The sequence below is a fragment of the Acartia tonsa genome, chromosome 5 (genome assembly GCF_053477335.1).
Source record: "Acartia tonsa isolate MP-2025a chromosome 5, ASM5347733v1, whole genome shotgun sequence".
In the NCBI taxonomy this organism is placed as follows: Eukaryota; Metazoa; Arthropoda; class Copepoda; order Calanoida; family Acartiidae; genus Acartia; species Acartia tonsa.
The window spans coordinates 19111515-19133426 of record NC_137264.1 but is presented as its reverse complement, the minus strand read 5'-3'; the positions used below and the strand labels follow the sequence as shown (position 1 = coordinate 19133426).

The following is a 21912-nucleotide window of genomic DNA, read 5'->3' as shown; positions in this document are numbered from 1 at the left end:
ATTATAATGACTATTCTAGTGACCTGATGACCCTGGTTGGTATACCTGCAGTAGAGTGTGGGTGTGCTAAGTTATGTGACAATATGATTATAATGACTATTCTAGTGACCTGATGATCCTGGTTGGTATACCTGCAGTTGTGTGTTTGTATGTGCTAAGTTATGTGAAAATATAATTATAATGACTATTCTAGTGACCTGATGATCCTGGTTGGTATACCTGCAGTTGTGTGTTTGTATGTGCTAAGTCATGTGAAAATATAATTATAATGACTATTCTAGTGACCTGATGACCCTGGTTGGTATACCTGCAGTAGAGTGTGTGTGTGTGCTAAGTCATGTGAAAATATAATTATAATGACTATTCTAGTGACCTGATGACCCTGGTTGGTATACCTGGAGTAGAGTGTGTGTGTGTGTGTGTGCTAAGTCATGTGAAAATATAATTATAATGACTATTCTAGTGACCTGATGACCCTGGTTGGTATACCTGGAGTAGAGTGTGTGTGTGTGTGTGTGCTAAGTCATGTGAAAATATAATTATAATGACTATTCTAGTGACCTGATGACCCTGGTTGGTATACCTGCAGTAGAGTGTGTGTGTGTGTGCTAAGTCACTTTAAAATATAATTATAATGACTATTCTAGTGACCTGATGACCCTGGTTGGTATATCTGCAGTAGAGTGTGTGTGTGTGCTAAGTCACTTTAAAATATAATTATAATGACTATTCTAGTGACCTGATGACCCTGGTTGGTATATCTGCAGTAGAGTGTGTGTGTGTGCTAAGTCACGTAAAAATATAATTATAATGACTATTCTAGTGACCTGATGACCCTGGTTGGTATATCTGCAATAGAGTGTGTGTGTGTGCTAAGTCACGTAAAAATATAATTATAATGACTATTCTAGGGACCTGATGACCCTGGTTGGTATATCTGCAATAGAGTGTGTGTGTGTGCTAAGTCACGTAAAAATATAATTATAATGACTATTCTAGTGACCTGATGACCCTGGTTGGTATATCTGCAGTAGAGTGTGTGTGTGTGCTAAGTCACGTAAAAATATAATTATAATGACTATTCTATTGACCTGATGACCCTGGTTGGTAGTGTGTGTGTGTGCTAAGTCATGTGAAAATATAATTATAATGACTATATATTCTATTGACCTGATGACCCTGGTTGGTAGTGTGTGTGTGTGCTAAGTCACGTGAAAATATAATTATAATAACTATTCTATTGACCTGATGACCCTGGTTGGTATACCTGCAGTAGAGTGTGGGTGTGCTAAGTTATGTGACAATATAATTATAATGACTATTCTAGTGACCTGATGATCCTGGTTGGTATACCTGCAGTAGTGTGTGTGTGTGTGTGCTAAGTCACTTGAAAATATAATTATAATGACTATTCTAGTGACCTGATGACCCTGGTTGGTATACCTGCAGTAGAGTGTGGGTGTGCTAAGTTATGTGACAATATGATTATAATGACTATTCTAGTGACCTGATGATCCTGGTTGGTATACCTGCAGTAGTGTGTGTGTGTGTGCTAAGTCACTTGAAAATATAATTATAATGACTATTCTAGTGACCTGATGACCCTGGTTGGTATACCTGCAGTAGAGTGTGGGTGTGCTAAGTTATGTGACAATATGATTATAATGACTATTCTAGTGACCTGATGATCCTGGTTGGTATACCTGCAGTTGTGTGTTTGTATGTGCTAAGTTATGTGAAAATATAATTATAATGACTATTCTAGTGACCTGATGACCCTGGTTGGTATACCTGCAGTAGAGTGTGGGTGTGCTAAGTCATGTGAAAATATAATTATAATGACTATTCTAGTGACCTGATGACCCTGGTTGGTATACCTGCAGTAGAGTGTGTGTGTGTGCTAAGTCATGTGAAAATATAATTATAATGACTATTCTAGTGACCTGATGACCCATGTTGGTATACCTGCAGTAGAGTGTGTGTTTGCTAAGTCATGTGAAAATATAATTGTAATGACTATTCTAGTGACCTGATGACCCTGGTTGGTATACCTGCAGTAGAGTGTGTGTGTGTGTGTGTGCTAAGTCATGTGAAAATATAATTATAATGACTATTCTAGTGACCTGATGACCCTGGTTGGTATACCTGCAGTTGTGTGTGTGTGTGTGCTAAGTCATGTGAAAATATAATTATAATGACTATTCTAGTGACCTGATGACCCTGGTTGGTATACCTGGAGTAGAGTGTGTGTGTGTGTGTGCTAAGTCATGTGAAAATATAATTATAATGACTATTCTAGTGACCTGATGACCCTGGTTGGTATACCTGGAGTAGAGTGTGTGTGTGTGTGTGCTAAGTCATGTGAAAATATAATTATAATGACTATTCTAGTGACCTGATGACCCTGGTTGGTATACCTGCAGTTGTGTGTGTGTGTGCTAAGTCATGTGAAAATATAATTATAATGACTATTCTAGTGACCTGATGACCCTGGTTGGTATACCTGGAGTAGAGTGTGTGTGTGTGTGTGTGCTAAGTCATGTGAAAATATAATTATAATGACTATTCTAGTGACCTGATGACCCTGGTTGGTATACCTGGAGTAGAGTGTGTGTGTGTGTGTGCTAAGTCATGTGAAAATATAATTATAATGACTATTCTAGTGACCTGATGACCCTGGTTGGTAGTGTGTGTGTGTGCTAAGTCATGTGAAAATATAATTATAATGACTATTCTAGTGACCTGATGACCCTGGTTGGTATACCTGCAGTTGATCCGGTTCTAAAACGAGCTCAATTCAATCAGAAAATAAATAACTTGACACAGGTATTCATATTGGTGACACTTTCATATAAATTTTCAGTTTTGTTCTTTTTAAAGCCAATCTTTTCTATAAGTAAGGTCCTACGTCCGACCATCTGTCTGTAACGGATAGCTCTTATCCCTAAATTAAGCATGTTAGAATTGTCCTATCTATTAAAAAACTTTCGATTTTAAAGCGAACCACCTTCATGAACGTTATTAGAATGTCCGTACGTCCATTTAGAACATTTACAAAAATTTTGACAACGTTATTTGTATAATATAATCATCCTATTTATTTGATTTTTCGAACATTTGATTCCTAAGACAGCAATCTTACTCATATTTTTTGTTTAGTTTCAGGATGATAGTAATAAGAAGTTGAATAAAAGAAATGTTTCAAATGATACTAGGAGATATGCTGCCATTAGGTATTATTTTATGATAGAAATGTTCTATTAAGTTAAAACTGTATGCAAATACTAAATTATTTTTAGTCCTTGCAGTAAGGTTATATGCTGTATTGATGTATTACTTATCCAAAAATCTTTGAATTTAACCTTAGTTTCAAGATTAAATGGTTGAACTAAAAACCCCAAAATCCAGGATAAATCCTCACAACTTGGGAAACAGTTCATTTTGTTGTATTTTATTCAATAGCATGAAACTTGTAATTTACAGATAGGAAAAAGTTTATAGATTAATTGGAATGAAATAAAAAAAATACAAATAACATAATCTAAAAAATATGAAATTTCAAATTCTTTATGCTTTGTTGTGAACTATTTGAAATATGAAACATTTATTATGTTATCTCTGTTTTATCTGAATTAGTTATTCATTTTTCATTGTCATTCGCATGACTAGCATATTATTATTTTAGATTGGCGTCATCTACAAGTTCCTTATCCCAAGATCTATCAAGAATGATAAGAGATGCTAAGGTGTGTAATTTTTTTCCCTCATGATCCCTTTATTAAAAGTTTTTATTGATTGCAAAAAACAGGTAAAAACACAGACTAAAACCTGATAATTTAATCATTATTTTATGCTTAAACAAGATTCAAATTTTTACTGAATTATTTTATTATTGATTATGTTGGTATGTCCGTTTGTCTGTCTAGTGTACTTCAACCGACGACTGAACATTATGGGGAAGCATTGCATTTGTCCTTTTTCTGCTAAAGTATCAAAATGGTTCCAGGGAGATGAATTTAAGCTGCTTTAGCAAAATTTGTTTTAAGAACAGAATAGAGTTGAGGAGGGTTGAGGTGGATTTTCCAACTATTTGCATCAAATCATTTAAGTTTCAAGGTGCCTTCGTACAACTTTTGTTCCTTGAAAACCCAAAACAAACTAGTGATAAGTAATCTAAATTTTTAAATTTTACTCTTTTTATATTTACTTTCAAATTGTTAAATTACTTTTTTTTCTTAAATGTAACATATTGTTATTATACTTGAAACTTCACCAAATCACAAAGGATATAATACCTACAACAGGCACCTTCAAGGGGGTGGGTTATAACACCATAATATAAGTTTTACACCTTGACCCTCCGATCCCCCCTCCCCTCCCTCCCAAAAAAGTCTAATATCTCGGAAGGGCAAAGGCAAACGAAAAAAAAACTATTTTGTCTGTAATAAAACAATAAAGATAAATGTTTTATCTGTTGGGGATTTTTCTTCAATTCCACCCATAAAAATCTTTTCTTCAGTGATGATAATTACAGCATGATATTAGTTCCATAATCGGGCCTTAAGAGAATTCTATTTTATAATCAGTCCTGGAATACAAATATAATAATTAGACCAAGTTTATTTTATGTTTTTTTAACTTTATGCAAAAAAAGATGCAGAAAATAAAGAATGTTTTTGCACAGAAAAAATCTGAATTGACATTCTCACTTTTTCTGATCCTATTTAATTTTTTATTTTTCTTCTTTGACTTTACATAATGGGAGAAAATAAAAAATGCATATCGAATAAGTTTTCACAAAAAAAAGAAAGTAGTAAAACGAATTGGGTAAAAAAGTTAGAAACAATTTAAATATATGTTTTAACTCTCCTCAGTAGCATAGACCTAAAAAAGATTTGTTGTAAAATTTATGTACTCTTTCAGATTTTTAAATCTAGTCTTGGCCTTGCATTATCTATCAATCTATGTATTTATCTGGGCTAGGCAGCCGTGTCTCAGACGCACATAAATCTCAAATTGAAACCCGCTTAAGAGCATTAAAAAAATTCCGAAAAAATGGAATGTCTATATGTAGGTTTAGGTTTAGACATCCAGCTAATTTTAAAAACATTCGTTATAATATAACGATTTAATGAGACTTACACGCGGCTGACGCGCGGCTATCGAGCCCTCGACTATTTATATAATACCTATCTATTAGATGAGCAAGGTTGCAAATCTAACTTTTATTATGAGAAAGGCGTTTTTGCATTCGTTAATGAAATGAGTTCTAGGCTAAAAAGTTTTTAAACTAAAAGAGAGAATTATCCTAATATTTATTTTTACTAATTGTAAAACATTCTATAAATGCAATTAGTAAATAATAATATTAGCTATATTTTGAATTAATTTTGTATTTTATAATTATTTTACATTTTTCCTTAAAATTTTGATGGTGGGGTATTACCTCCCCCATTAAAGAATTAAGTAGGCAGTTATTCCGCAATTGTCAATTTTACCCATGGAGGGAAAAATATTTTTTTGGCTCACATAATAAGTTATTATTAATATCGTTACTTCATTTAAACTTTAAACTTTAAACAAACTATTTATTTCCTTGAATAGAAGTGGTCATGGTTGACTTAGTGTCGATTTTTTAATACAATACAATGTATACCAATAATTATAGTCACTACCTTATTTGTTTTGTATTTCAGGAACAATACTCGCGTAGACGAGGTTGGGTGAGAGTTTTTCCAACAGCTGAAACCTGGAATACCTACGGAGCCCTTCTAGAATATTCCAGCAGTAATAATCTTATTCTGCATGAACATCTCTTCCCACATGTCATGATGAAGCCTGCTAATAGGTAACAATTTTATCTAAATCTTATTTTTAGAAACATAACTTCTCAATAATTCAAAATGTCTGTCCGTCTGTAAATATTAGTTAGGGGTTTTCTTTGCTGTTATTCAAAATAGACGGCTGGAATTTTGCTTGGTCCGTCGGTGTGTCGATCACGTCAAAAAGATCAATATTTATTAAAATTTAAAAGGTTTCGTGATTTTGTATTTTTTTATTATGATGAATATCTGCTCTATAACTCACTTTATCCGTTAATCCATCCTCAAAGTTTTGTGCTTTACTTCTTACGAATGTTGTTTCCAATACCTTTTATAGAAATCAATGGAAATTAACCCCTTAACCATTAGTAGAGGACCAATACAACCACCTTCCTCTCCCCCTAATGGTGTATTTACAAATTAATAAAATAATAGATTGATTAATAAAAAGTTTGAAGAATTTTAATGCGAACAAATTAAAAACTTAAAGTGTCTGAAATACAAAAATATGTAACAGATTTTTCATATATATCATCAGAGAGATTTATCCAATTTATACAAGATTAATATTTGATATTTGACAGAGATTTTGCAAAGTTTTTGATTAAAATTTCCTCTCCTGCATATTTTTCTGTTTGTCTTTCTATAAAGAGAAAAAATAATATCTTTAATTAAAATTTGTAACAGGCATGATTATATGCCAAAAAGGGTTGTTTACTTATATATCATAAATTTTTAAAAGTATTGTTTTATAATCATTAAATATATAAAGTGTTATTTACTGAAACAAAAGTATTGCTTAGTAGAACCCACTTACCTTTGACAGAAATTAAAAAATTATCTTATTCTCTTTATTGGCTTCAGGCATTTTGTACAAGAAAAAAATATTCAAAAGTTATTAAAAATTTTCCTTAAAAAACTCTTCTTCAATAGCATATGATTTTAGAAGTAATAATAGACCAACACAAAATTCCAAAGTTATTGTTTTGACTAAATTACTTCAATTACAACTATATCTCAAACTTCTGGTAGCGCAGTCAGTGTTAGCATATCATTAGAAAAGGAATAAAACGGTCAAAAAGTATTCTGTAACAACACAAAACGCGCGAAATGTTTTTTTTTTAAATTCCCGCGTTTTGATTTGCTGTGTCATTTCTGTAAATTTTTTATTCTCAACTATTTCTTGTATTTACCAGGGTCAGATCCAAGTTTAAAACTGGTTACGAAGCCGCCATTAGAAAAAGAAGTCAAAGTGCCGGTGGAAAATTAGAGAAAAAATTATTGAAGGTAACTTTTTTTTAACATTTTTATATTGGAATTTTTCAGCAATAACTCTGAAACAATTTTATTTTTGTTATAAAGTTTGATGTCTATATGAATATAACAAAGGATCTAGTAGAATAAAAGAAAACAAATATTTGCAAATTTTTGTTATTTATGTCTTTTTGACTTTAGTAAAGCATTTGATAGTATGAATATTTCTAATATACTAATCTTACGATTTTAATGCATCACATCGTATTAAAGACAGCTTTCCGCGGATATTTGAAGCCAAACTGAAAATATTTTCATTTTCAGGACGATCTTGGAGGGGAAGAAGGGGAGGGTGAGGAGCGCAAGCCCACCCCCATAGAGGCCAGAATAGCCCAGTATGAGAAGCCTCTAACGAAGGGTCACAGAACCACCATCAAGGACAGGACCAAGGACAAGGACCCGGACAAGGTGGCCAAGCGTCGCACAGAGAAGAGGGAAAGGTCGCAGGTAGACAGAATTTAAAATGTTTGCGGTTGCGCCCCTGACATTAAGGGGCTTTGTATTTAAATGGGCAGGAAGAGGTAGAAAAATAGCCTAAAACTAAGCCTTAAATATAGAAAAGAAATAGCCTAAAACCGTCCCGGGAACTTTGTTAATCCTCCCTAAAAATAAGAACTCAAATGAATCTTAAGCTTTAGACAAAAAAAACTTGCTACTTTATATAATGAGATAAAACAAACCATTTGTTTGAACAGTTTTTTTTCCAAGATAAGCTTATGCTTAATTTTTGTTTTAGGTGCTAAGAGAAAAGATGGTAAAAATGATAGAATCAGGTCTTCAACTCAGTGAATATCAGGTATTTGTTACAGTTAGAAAGACAGACAAACAAACTACGAGGAAGTTCAAAGTAGCTGTGCTACAAAAATAACTTTCTGTTTATGTACATTAGATAAACAGTTTACTGGACAATTATAACCTATTTTACAGTATGGCTTCGTAAGTGATTAAAATCAGCTGGATTAGAACCAGTTTTAAGCCATGCTGAAAAGTGATGTATTGTATCTATCTTATTAGCCCAGGCCTTCGGCCTCTCGGGACTAACAAAACTGGTTTTGATCCTATAATTTTTCATTTTAATAACCGCGGAAAGCTGCCTTAACTTTAAAATTCCTCCACTTTCAAGTCTTTCTTTAAAAAATCAAAATTATCAAAATATCATAGGTATTCTTTAATTTATTGACATTACTAGCCAAAAAATAAAAAATATGGATTTTAACAATATTTTTATTTATAGGCTCGAAAAGCGTTTGCCGTGTACCTGCAGTGCATACTCCAGAGGTTGTCAGATTTTGATCCTGAAAATGGAGACCAGAATCAAGTCGATCTTGTGCTAAAATTCCTTCAGAAGGTATGTTAGGAGGTTCTTTAGGTGTTTTCTCTCAATTTGATAACAGGCACTTAAGCCCCTACCTCCCCGTCTGCTTATAAAAAAAGTTAAAAAAGGGGGGGGGGGGATTTTTTCCTGAACCTAATCCCTGAAGGGGGGCGCTGCCTGGCCCTGTTTGGCGTTTACCTGCGATGCCTCAACACTGCAGTGCTACCAATAATACCTAACCTAACCTGAGCTAGATCTTTAAATCATTTTAGTGGTGAGCCAGATCGGGGTGAGCCAACTTTCCACCAATGAGAGCACAGCATTTTATGAAATGCCGCGCTGTGATTGGCTGAAATTCGGCTCACCCCGATCTGGCTCACCACTAAAATGATTTAAAGATCCAGCTCTGACCTAAAGTAAAAAAACACTAAAAACTATCGCCCCCCCCCTCTTCTCCCTTCCCTTATTTACAATTTATTTCAAAATGAAAGTGAAGGAGGTTTTCTGTGCTCGAGTAGACACTTGAAGGGAAACCACCGTCCTTTACTTCTCTAGAACAGCTGACCCTATGAGCGGCTTCGCTACGTGCTTTTGAAACCAAGGGCTGCTCTGTTGTAAATTATTGACTTACTAACGGCTGAGGTTAAAATGTTGACAGTTAACTGTTCCAAAAATTGCTTTTCTCGGCTGCTTGCTGCTTAATGTTCAATAAATAGGCGGCCGGCTGCGGTTGTCGGGCCCTTTAATTGTCATATGTTACCCTTGTACCAAAGTTTGTTGTATTCAAAGATAAGGACAAAGCAAAAACAATCTTTTCTGTTAAAGTTACAGGATCTTTGCCTGTGTCTATAGGCAGAAAGATGAATTATTTCAAATTGAGGGAAGTGTTATATTAGTGCAGGGTTTAAGCTATTTGGACTTAAATATTAACATAAATTTTGAAGAGCTCTTACAAATAATTTTTTTAAAGAATATGTTTCTGTTTACTTTCATATTATGAGAATGCATAAACTTTTAATATTATAATTCTGATTCACAATTCCTTCTACAAAAGATTAAAAATCAAATTCTTTACAAATTTAAATAAAGACGATTTAAGCTATTTGTTCAAAGAGCTTCGCTTACATAATCAAAATTCTCGTTTCTGCGGATTTTACGAAGCCCAATCTGTCCTACTTTTGGTTCCTGTGACCTCACAAAAAAAGAGGGATTATCCATCTCTTTTTTAGGGGTTTTCTTTCCCACTTCTCCTCTAATCTCAAAAGTAGGACGGATTTTCTTTGAATGAAATATTATTAAAATCTTTCTAGGCTGCTTTGAGTCTACGAGAATCTTACATGCTGAAAGCCCCGAGCACAAAATTGGGCGGGAAGGACAGGGCAGCTGTTGTTGCAAAGGTAAGATTTTTGTTAGTGTGAATTTATTTGATCATGTGATCAGTATCTTGGCCTACTATTGGTCTAAATATTTCTGTTTTTTTTATAACCTACATACAATTTGAAATAATCGCAATTCAACATAGTCATGTTTTATAATATCAATCTTCAAAGATTATTGGTTAATATTTAATCACGTGATTGAAATTCTCATGTCTCATTGGATAAGTCCGTAAGAACAACTGCACTGAAGTCAATTAATAATGCTTTTATCTTATTGTACAATGAGAATAGTAACATGGATATAGAATTACCAGTGAGTGAGGGACTTTTGGGCTTTAGATTACACTAGTATCCAAAGTTTAACACCACGGGTCTTATCCCTTAAGTTACCTGAAGCTTACTCTGTGGTCGATTTATACTATCACGTAATAAGAATTTTAGCTTCTGATTGGATAACTCCCCAATAACACTTACAATATATAAAATGAAGCATTTACTTTGCTTTCCTAATTGGTTGGAAGAGAGCCTAGTCGAGAGGAAAACTTGCACCAAATGTTCAAAATAACTACACTAAAGGCCTGGTGTAGTTGGAATGGCAGGTTCTATTTAACTCTTTAAAACTTCTTTTGATTCTTCGAGTTTTCATGTTTTTCCACCATCTATTATTCATTCATGCGCGTATATTGAATCAAATATTGGCATAGAAGACACAATAATGTGCATAAGCAAGTAAAAGTGTCTCCTAAAAAAGAGGATAAATGTTATAACGTTTTTTCAAACTCCTCCGATTAAAGTCATGATAGAAAGAAATATGACGTCAATCAGGCCAAAAAACAAAGATTATTTGAATTTTCCCCTTTTTTAGAAGACACTTTTACCAGCCTCAAATTTGCACAAAGACGATTTTAGGAGACATGTAGTCTATTTCACTTAATTGCCCCTTCAACCAATAGTTAAAAGGCCTATGGTGTAATGCAGTATGAAATGAGATAGGAGAAATTTTCTCTGCTTCTATCTAACAGGGAAAAATGTATCACACAGTTGGCTTACTTTAAAATTATTTTGAACAGATTTTGGTTTTAAATTTAAATTTCAATAGCTCCTTTAAAACCAAAGAAATAATCATTATAAACTCCAAATCTTTTAATTTAACAGATGAAAAACAAGAATGCACTGCAATATATTAAGTTCTTTTTATGGTACAGTCAAATGCGCTTATTAAGTCTAACTGTTCTTAATGTTGACCAAACGCATAGTATAATTAAACGCATAATTAAAGACAGTTTGACCTAATAAGCGCATTTGACTGGAATCTTACTCGCAACTTTAAGCAATTTTGCGAAAGATACTATTCACTTTATCTTTAAAATATAATTCGTCATATTATCTATCCATCCACCCCTGATATACTACTCTACTGCTAGAAAAGCAAATTGCAAATGGATTTTTTCCTCATGTTTTTCTTCGTTGCAAAAAAAAGTATATAAAGGGTGTGTGTAACTTTATTTTTGAATGATGTTTAGTGTTTTTTTAGTATCTAGAGCAATATTTTTATAATTTGTTTTTTTGACTATTAACTCTAAAAATAAAGAATTCATTTTAAAAGTTACAACTCAAAACACATACCAATATAGTAATGAAAATTTCTTCAGAGCTTAGTTAATTTTTATCTCAGAATATATTTTTTACAAAAGCGAAGCCGTCCGTCAGTCTGCAACGGATAGCGTCAAATTTGGCATGTTAGAATTGTCCTATCGATTTAAAGCTTTGCATGGTGATTCATTTAGTAGTTATGTACCAGTTAGAAAGCGTAGCAACTCTATAATGGTTCCCAGAATGTCCCTGATCGTCCATTTTAAACATGTTCATTTTATTTTTTTATCAACAAATTTTTATGTGATATAATAATCCGATTGACCTGATTTTTGGAATATTGATCCCTACGACAACAAAGCACAATGTTATAAGCGAAGCATCTTTATAATAAATTCCTAAAAATGTAAGTATGTCCTTAATTAATATCCTGTATTTAAGCAGTTTTTTAACAAAATTTACGTACAATTTTTTCGACTTTTATACATTTATATTCTAATTATAAAGTTCTGACACTCTTCAATTGTTATTTTTCGTTTGTCCTTCCTTCTGATTTTAGAGCTTCGCTTTCATGGTTGTTGCCATCCTTGTTTTTACACATTTACATAATATACAATGTACACTGTTAATGATATGGGTATTAATTGATATATGTTTATCATCAAAAACAAAACTTAGAAATAACATATTATGCTTATTTTTATTTAACAAGAACATAAATATATATACTGAATAAAAAATCGCTTTGAGCAACTAAAGTAATGTCTTTGTTTTTTTAAACTAATAACTATATAACCTTTAAAATGGAATAATGTTTTTGATTTGTGACTAGTGTTTTAAAATTTAAAATGGATGATGAATTTATATCCAAAATACATCTCTAATGATGATAACCAAATTACCCGTTCTATAATTTAAATTATTGATTTAAAAGTTTTATCACTCTAAGTTTGGAACCAACCAATCAAATTTCAATAAAAATACTCAAAGTATTAGAGCCCTCAAATAAGATCACGTGGTTATGAAACTTTAGGTAACAGTGTTATTTACAATCCAAAGTCCCCTCCCTCCCTGGCTACATTCGATCCCCAAGCGTATTTCCAATAATTTTCTAATTTAATTTTGTTGCTTGATGTAGGAGTTGGGTGATTTCCTGGGCCACTACAAGAAGGAGACAGAAATGTTCACAGTGTTCAAGGAGGAGTCTGGAATGATTCCCCGGCATATCTTTGAAGAATTCATCGCATTTGCCAGCGATTCAGGTATCAGTTACAAGTTACAATGTCGGGTGCATGAAGTTTTAAAACTCTCTTCAAAATTTAAATTTGGAAATTATCCTCTCTGTGTGTGTACCTAAGGATCTCGCAAACCACTGAACCTATAATGTTCTCCTTTACATGGTAGAGTTTCATGGGTCCTGGAAGGTTTATAAATATTTTGGGGGAGGGTACCACCACTATCCCAATAGAAAACGCACGTAGATTTTTTTACTTTTTCTTTTTAAAACTACAAATGAAGAAGGGGGTTTGACTCCCCCCTTCCACCTAAAGAGCCCCTAGAGGCCTCTAGGGGGCGTAGCCGCTAGTAATTTATAATCTAAATACGCAAACGTTTAGGGCGCTTTGATTTAAATTTCACTTCGAATTGACCAAGTTAATCCTTTGGTTGTGAGCTTGATCTTTGTTTTAAGCAGAATAACTAAGAATTTAAGTTTATCGTTTTTAAACAGAATTTAAATTGTATAAATATAACATAATAAAAAACTTATTTCAGTGTCAGTGAAAAAGAAAATGATTACATTTTGCAAAACTTTTTGTCTAGCAAAAATAACACAATAACATAATGTCTGAGTAAAAAAATAATCTTTTCTGAAAAACATGTTGTTTTCTCTTTTTCTTTTAGTGTTTCATTTACTGCGAAAAATATAAAATCTTTTACATTTTTTCGATCATCTACTATTCTCATTAGTATTTAACTTAGTGGTCATATTGGTCTGATATTTAGTCGGCCATCTGACTTATTTATCAGAAGACGCTATTTTAATAATGAAATTATACAACTTTAATAACATTGATAGCTTAATTTGTAAAAATATTTTTTTCAAAGATTTGGAAGACGTATTAACTCTGCAGACCAAGTTATACCGCTGTGCCCACATATTTCTCGGCAAGTGTTTGCCGCCAGTCACTTCACGCCGCAACCCGTTGTTGCGCACCGCCTACGGCATCTCGCCCGACCGCAATCTGCGCGACCGCCAGTGTTCCATGCGGATGTCGGCGCGGGCAAATCCGCCTGTATCACCGATGTATTCCCTCCCCACGCCAGGACCTGCCAAATGTCTTGACATACAGGTACATGCATAGATAGATAGATTAAATATATGGATAGATTAAATAGATAGTTAGATTGAATAGATGAGTAGATTGAATAGATTGAGAGATTAAATAGATGGATAGATTGAATAGATGGATAGATTGAATAGATGGATAGATTGAATAGGTGGATAGATTGAATAGTTGGATAGATTGAATAGATGGATAGATTGAATAGATGGCTAAATTAAATAGATAGATAAAAGTTTTATTCATGAAGGATAGATGGATAAATAGATATTTATACCAAAACAAAGCTTTAACTCTGTTAGTTGCTTCCGAGCCATTGAGGCCTGAATAATTTCAGAGTGCGGGGTTTTATATTTTTTTAACCTAACCTTACCTAACCTAACCACATAGAGATACCCTTAGAATAGATATAATCAAATACATAAAGTCAAATACATTATTTATGTTTCGCAGACAAATCCTGGAGGTGAGGACGGGATGGATAATAGTTCCAGAACTCCAATAGCTGACCAGTCAACCAACAGGAAAGCTGGGGGAGGAGTCACACCTGAAAAGGATGGAATCTATCTGTGGGAAGGGTATCCTAGAGTAGCTTCAGCTCCTAGTCAAGTAAGTTTAGTTTTAGTATTGAACAAGGATGATAACATTCCAGAGATAATGATAGGCTTAAAGTTTTAGCTAAACTAAAAAAATAAAAATTTTATTTCTAAGCTTAATCAAATGTCAGGTGCATTCAAATAAATTGCCTGTTTAGAACTGATAACCCATTACCCCTTATTTAAATAAGGCTGTTTTCCCCCTATATATCACCCTAATCATAAACAAACAAAAAACAACCCCCCTTTATTTTTAAACTATTACAAAAATGAGGGAGGGGGGGGGGAGGAGGATTCAGTGCCCAACAAGTCAATAAAAATATATGTAAAGATGATTGAATATATTTATACTAAATGAGTTTCAATTAATAGAGCGTCTTTAAATAATGTAAATATTTGAAACATAGTACCTATAAAAGTTGAAATGTAATACATTGTTGAGATTGCTTTAAATTCTTAATTTTGAAACGAGCAAGTATGATTATATCTAAAGTAGCGTAGCTTAGCTTAATAAACAGAGGGGTTGTCACCTCTAACTAAAGCTGTACATCTATGGGGGTTTCTAGGGGCCGTCCAAGTAGCTAGCATGACTAACTAACGGAACATTAACAAGGATGACAACGTCCATGTTAGTGTAGTTAAGTATATGTGTGCAGAAGGAACGGTGGGTGCGCTGTGAGTTCCAAAAAAGCTGGAATCTCCAGGTTGGTGGGGTGTTTCCACGCGTGGCTTCTGCCCCTACCCAAGTAAGCAACATATTTTTAGTTTTTTCTGTAGTTTAGCTAATTATTATAGAAACTAAATAAAAAAAGTTAAAGAGATACAGACAGACAAACAGAATAACTGCGAATAACTTAATCTAAAGTAGAGATTATGTTTATTTTCAAGATTTTGTAATAAATAGTTTGTAGTAAAGTTTTAAGTATAAACTGTGCAAAATCTAACTTGTATATTTCTAACTGAACAATTTTAACATAACATCAAAATCAGAGAGAGAGGGGAAAATTGACTTTTAATTTCACTAGTCTCCAAAGTTTTATAATAAAGTTTTTTTATTCATTGGCTTAACAACTTTGGAGACTTTAGTAAATTTTAATTGGTTGGTTCGTATAGTTGTGTATTAATACGTTAAAACCACTAATTTAAATTTATAGAAAGGATAATTTTATGTATCATTATTGGGGATGGATGTACATTTATTTATCGGCCATTGTCTTATCCCTTTATATTCCTGCATCAAACTATATCCCCTGACCTACATAGTTCAAAAGAATAATTTTTATACATGAGCTCTTAAAGAAAAAGTAAAATTTATACTTAGGATACAATTTGTAACAAATCTATCATGATTAAGATAGATAAAATTATGCCTAAACTTATTTGCTTGAATTAATGAATTTTGAATAAAAGAAAAGTTGGGCTGTTGCAATTTATAAATACACGATGTAGTAAAAATTATAAGAATAGATTTTATCATAGAAAAGTAAATAACATTTAATAATAATGACCAAAAAGTAAACAAATCCTCTATATCATTAGGACAAGTTACCAAACATTTTTGGGGTTTTAAGGGATGAATATGTTTAAATATGAATCTTTTTAATGAAAAAGAAAACTTTTTTCAAATTAGAAAACTATCTAAATTTTGTTAAACTTGTTAGTATTTAGAAGTAAATAACTTATAACTAAATTTAGACTGGTTAGTTGAAATTATTAGTGTCTAAACGTTTCAACCAACGTTTGTAATCTATTATTCTTGGTTTATTATATTATTTTTCGTCCATTGTCTTATCCCTTAAGATTCCTGGTTTAAAGTAGAATTGCAAACAGTTATGTATTACATCAAGTTGGTAATTTTGTATTTGCAAATAGTCGACTAGGTGAGTAATCTTAATATAAACAAATTACTTTTTTGTATTACTAATCTCATGAGTAAAAAAAATTACAAAAATAATTAAAATTTAATAAAAACTAGGATTATCATTAGAGTAAAACACTAGAGGGGGAAGGGGTTAAATAACTGTAAGTCCAATCCTAAGGACCTTGTGCCGACTCTCAATTGGGTCTTTGAAAATCAACCAAAAGTGTCGGGAATATTAACACAGCTAAGTAGTAGAAAACAATTTTCTAGCAGACGAAAAAGGTCATTTAGTTAGTTATCTTTATATACATCTATGATATAGATTTATTGGATAATCATGAGACTAAATTACTCTAATGCACCGCAAAATTTTTTAGTATTTATTTTTTAACTTGATAATCTTCTTTTTTATTGAGTTAATTAAAAATAAAAATAGATAATCATAGATTCTTATTTTCTTGGAGTGCTTAAAAGTTTTATTTTATTTAAAATCTATTTGAGTATAGGTTCAAGTAGCTATCTCTTCAACAACAAAAAACCTAACATTATTTTAAAGTAAAGGAGAAATTGTCAAATTTTGGTAAGATAATATACATGATGTATTTATAAAACTCAAAATATGCGCATAATTCACAATGGGGCATTATTTCAAAGATTTTCATACTTATGCGAGAAATTAAAAGTACAACTTGCAACTTAATATCTTTAAGGGGTGGTTAAAAAATGGATAAATATATTGCTGGATAGAAAGACAGATTTGTACAAAAGTGTTATAAATTATAATTTGCAATGGCCTTGCTTTCTTTAATCAGGAATATCAAGGAATATGCAATACAAAAAAACAAGGACAATTATGCCCAATAGCAGCATGAGGAAATAAAAATGACATTTAATTCAGCTAGTGCTTAATACTTCAGATGAAAGTAAAAAAAATAAAAGTTTATAAAATAGAATAAAACTTTAAATATTTTTATGTTGATATCTGGGAAATCCAACATTTATCCATAAACTGTGTCCTTTGTTCCTGAGTTCTAACTAGTAGAGCACTCTGTATAGAAAGTAAAAACAATGCAATCCAAAATTAGTAAGTTCCTCTAAACCAGCCAAAATATTATAATTTAACATGAATAAAACAACTATTGTCATGAATATATTTTCATTCAACCCATCTATCCTTTTACAAAAAGAATGTCTATTTAGCTGCCTCTTTGTACCTAAGGATCTTTCTGAATTAATATGGTTCTCCTTTACAATGTAGCTTCTCATAGGTCCTGAGAAAGTTATAAGTTTTGAGAAGGTACTACCTCCCACACAAGTGAAATAACCCCTTGAAAAAATTATCCTCCACCCCTAACCAAAAAAATATCTTACTTTTTCTTTCAAAACTAGATTTTAATTAGGGGGGAGGGGTCGACTCACCACCACAAGTGCCCCTAGGGGCGCTGCTGCTAGTCAAAAATATTACGCAAGTCTAAATCGAGGATCATAGCACCTTTCAGCTATGTCCAAGAATTAACAATCTATAATACAAAGTAGAATGATGTCTGTTGGTCCGTCTGTCCCTTAAGATCTCGGTAACCACTGAACCGATCGGATTCTACTCTTCAGGGAATATACCTATTGGTCCTGTGGTGGATTTAGGCTATTTTCTTAGGGGGTGGGACACCCCAAACCCCCCTAAAAACAAAAGTTCCCCCAGCCATTTTTTTAAAATTTAAAATAGTGGTGGAGTGGGGGATCTCCAGGTAATAAAAGATGTAATTATACCTCTTCGGGCAAAGCCCCTAGAGGCTAGGGGCGAATCCGCTAGTATTAATTAAAATAATAAAATCATTTTAACATGAAAATGCATATGACCTCATTTTTGGACTATTTTTAATATTTTTATCAGTTTTAGCGATTTTTTTGTTTCTGATGTTTTGTAAAAACGCAGTGCAAATGGTAATGTATGGTATCCCAGGGGAGGGGGAAATGCATTACCAGCACTACAACTGCAAGTTGTTTTAATATAAAACTTTATAATGTAATACTCTATAATATAATACTTTCATTTCTAACAAACTTTTACTTTTGTGTAATGCAATCCTTTGACGCCAATTCTTTTTTATTTGCTATGATTTTGTCAAGGACTAAATAGATTATGACAACACTAAACAATTAAAAACAAAGGGTAAGCTTTCCTGAAAAAGATAATTATATGTTTTAGCTCTTTAAAAAATTATTTATTCTGACATTAAAGATAGGGGCACTAGTATAAGTACTTTTATTAATTTGGGTATTTATAACGATTAAAAGAAAGTTCGTTTTTAATTGAGAAAAAACGAATTTTATTATTGCAACTGCTCTATCACAAGTGTATGTCTGTAAGTCCTCAGTGAGTTACAAAAGTACATTTAAGTTACAACTTTGCTATTTCTTCATTTAATAATATTTGATAGAACAATACACTGTATTAGTGTTGAAAAGAGACTATCCACAATAAAACACACTCAAAAGTAGGAATATATTTTGATCAGCTACATAAAGTCCTTGTCAACCCTCACAAAATCGACCATATTTCATATATTTATAATAAAATCAGATACAAGGCAAAAGCTTTGAAATAACAGAGAAACAGTAGAATGTTTTATAATGAATATGGTTTGAAACTAAGCAATTTCACCTCTAATTTGGGTAAAGGGAAGGCGTAGAATAGATGGGAGTTTAAAGAATCAAAATTGTGTACTTTATAACCTGTGTTTTTTTAAAAATATTGAAATTAGCAAAACAAATTTACTAATTTAATTTTAAGTTTTTTTTATTTGAATTAATACAATTAGGATATGTCAAATAGTATCATAATTTTAACCAAAAAAAATCTTGTCATCATTAACAAGAAAGTAGCATAACGTAAATTTGTATTTATATAAAAAATCGATGAATACTACAATTTTCTATTAGTATTTGATATGTAATATTATCAGTAACAAACGATATTCTACAAGAATAATGTTGATTTTTTCAGCGTTGCTTTTATCATAGATCTGCTCTACAATTTTCTTGGTCCGTCGTACTATCTGTAATGCATAAAACTTAAAAGGATTAATTTATTTTCCTATGCTGTTAAAAGATTGATGGATGAAATTTGCTGTGTATATTTTGCTATCTGATGATGAATTTCTACTAAATAACCCACAAGGAAGTTTGGCTGTTAATTGTATTACTTCGCTACATATGGATGTTTAATCGTAAGCATGCCATGCCCCTACAAAAAATAAAAAAAAAACAAATTGCTATCAGACCATTATTAAATGTAATAAAACAGTTTAGTGTTATTTTTCTTTTAAGAATAATTTCTTAGTTAATATTTCTTATCTTATCATTTTTTTCAGACATAAAGCAAGTAAGAAGAAACTGCCATTTAATGAAGAAATCAATGTTTGTGATCTAAAAATACTTATTGAAAGAAAGTGATGTTGGAAAACTTGATGGATCTATGTTGTGAAATCATCTACCTAGTATAATTATGAATCATACCTAAGAAATTAAATTTAGGAATAAATTAAAATAAAAGTATGGATTCTGATATATGTAATATAATAATTGCCATTTTAATTAGTGATATATACATATGTTATTTATGGGTATGAAAATGAATATTAAACCTTTCATTTTCTCGCTACCCTAGCCCTTAACTAGACAAGTGCTGATATTAAAATGATCTTTAAACAAGATGTGATATAAAATCAACCTTGGCTGATTCATTATTTATTAAAAAGTTAAAATCTGAGACCATGCCAAGAAGCCCTTTAAATTACAACAAAATTTACATTTTTAAAACATATGGTTAGGTTCTTTGTCAAACCCTTAACCCCTACGGGAAACATCAGACAAACAATTTAAGTTGACAGCAGAAAAAAGAAATCTCCACATAAAAAATCAGATAAAAATGTATAATTTGTTGAAATCTAAGAGACTTCTTCCAAAAATAAACAGTCAAATATCTCAGATTTTTATTCAATTTTGTTTTAAAGTTGTATCAAATTAAAATATCTAACAATATTTCTTGTCAAAGAAAACATTAAGCAGAAGCACCACTTTTTAATTTTGAAATATTTTCTAACATTGTTTGTTAAAAAAAAGCATGTTGAAACTAATTATAAAGTTTAGTACTTCATACTCATTATGAAAATAGAACCCATAGATATTCATTATTAAATTAAAGCTTGTAATAAATGTAGCAGATTGATTAGATATTTTTATGCATTTTGACGTTTTCCTACTTAATATGTTATTTTTAATTGAAAATTTTCATTATTTCCATATTGTTTTAGAATAAAGTTAGGCTCTCGAGTTAAATGTTTTGTTAATGTCTAGCTTACATTATTAAGCTAGTTTTTTCTTTTGTTTTTTATAAAAACACTTTTTTTTCTTGAGTTTTGTCAAGATTGATTGGCGTTATCTTTCAAAATCTTGTTGGGTACTAAACTACCCCCCCTCCCATTGAAAAAAATTGGTGTGTGGGGGGGGGGGGTTAGATTTCGCTCATATTTTATGTATATCATAAATAATGGGGGGAGGTCGGAGTGCTCAATAGGAACTTTGAGGGAAAGCGCCATTTTATTTCTATTACTTTTAGATCGTTTGTTACATTAATTTTTTATCTTAATATATTATTTATCAAATTTAGAATGGTGCTCTCTAGTTAGAACTAAGATTCCATCCATATACATTTGTTGATAACAATTATCATAAAGTCGTTATTTTGTGCCATTAATATTAAAATATTTTTCTCGTTAATTCCTAAAAAAGCTTTGATACACATCAAAAATCAATTAATTGAACAAAATATAATTTAAAATGAAAATTGCTCAGATATCGTTGATTTCTTTTTACTATACAATAAAATAAGCCTATTTTTTTCTTGAAAATTCCTATTTGCCTTTTAATAATAAGGGTATTTAAAAGTATTTAATTTTTTCAAAGGGTAAAACATATTGCAATTACTCCAAAGTGCTTCCTTTTTAAATCTAATTATAAATTTTTTTTTATTTCTTTAAATTATATATTTTTTATTTGTAAAACAACACCTTAAAATTATTTTATTTTTTAATAAGAGGCCAACCATGTAATTCTATTTGAAGTGTTAAATAAATGGAAATATTTAGAAAAATTAATAAACTACTAGACAATTAATTGTTCTTTTGGCAACATAGAGTGTTCTATAAAGCTTTGATTCTTCAGAAGTTTATGTCAGCAACGAATGTTATATTTTTTGTTCTGAATATTTTAGTACTTTTACGTTAAAGGTTAGGAATCATGCAAAACATATGGAGTAGAATTAACCAGGAGTCGACAGCCTCGACTTATACGCGCGGATGCTTCTAAATACATATTTGTGGTTGCGCGTGTCTCACAAAGGAAGTGGGTGATCATTCTTTTACGCTGTCTAGCTTTCTCTTATCTGCGATTTATTGCAGATAATTTTTTTCAAAGCCGTGATACTGACAGAGGCTTTTTAAATGGCATTAAAAGCTGCATAGCTAAAATAAATGCTTAGAATGGATAGCTGTCGATCTATAAAATTAGAGAACATGTTTTTAATAGAGAAGCTACTCCATAATTAACTTTGTCTGTCCGTCTGAAATGATTTAAGGGAATTGTGTTTTCCTCGCATGCAATTTAAGGTAGGCAGATGATATTTTGTGTGA

At 31.7% G+C, this 21912-nt stretch overlaps 1 protein-coding gene across 4 annotated transcripts in view; it reads left to right on the top strand.

Annotated features, from left to right (window-relative positions):
* The window catches only part of LOC145318931 (tubulin polyglutamylase TTLL5-like), a 78274-nt gene extending 56877 nt beyond the window's left edge, over positions 1-21397 (top strand). For 2 of the 4 annotated variants that reach the window (XM_080160646.1, XM_080160645.1), the window contains 14 exons: positions 2739-2826; positions 3160-3233; positions 3686-3746; positions 5697-5848; positions 7019-7109; positions 7401-7583; positions 7873-7932; positions 8371-8484; positions 9762-9848; positions 12562-12685; positions 13530-13774; positions 14219-14374; positions 15018-15107; positions 19594-20117. In XM_080160646.1, the coding sequence (XP_080016772.1) occupies positions 2739-2826; positions 3160-3233; positions 3686-3746; positions 5697-5848; positions 7019-7109; positions 7401-7583; positions 7873-7932; positions 8371-8484; positions 9762-9848; positions 12562-12685; positions 13530-13774; positions 14219-14374; positions 15018-15107; positions 19594-19599 (1531 nt within the window). In that variant the 3' untranslated portion in view covers positions 19600-20117. Of the gene's footprint in view, positions 1-2738; positions 2827-3159; positions 3234-3685; positions 3747-5696; positions 5849-7018; positions 7110-7400; positions 7584-7872; positions 7933-8370; positions 8485-9761; positions 9849-12561; positions 12686-13529; positions 13775-14218; positions 14375-15017; positions 15108-19593 lie in introns of all 4 variants that reach the window. The other 2 variants (XM_080160648.1, XM_080160647.1) reach the window with 1 other exon arrangement.
* Positions 21398-21912: the final 515 nt, after the last annotated feature.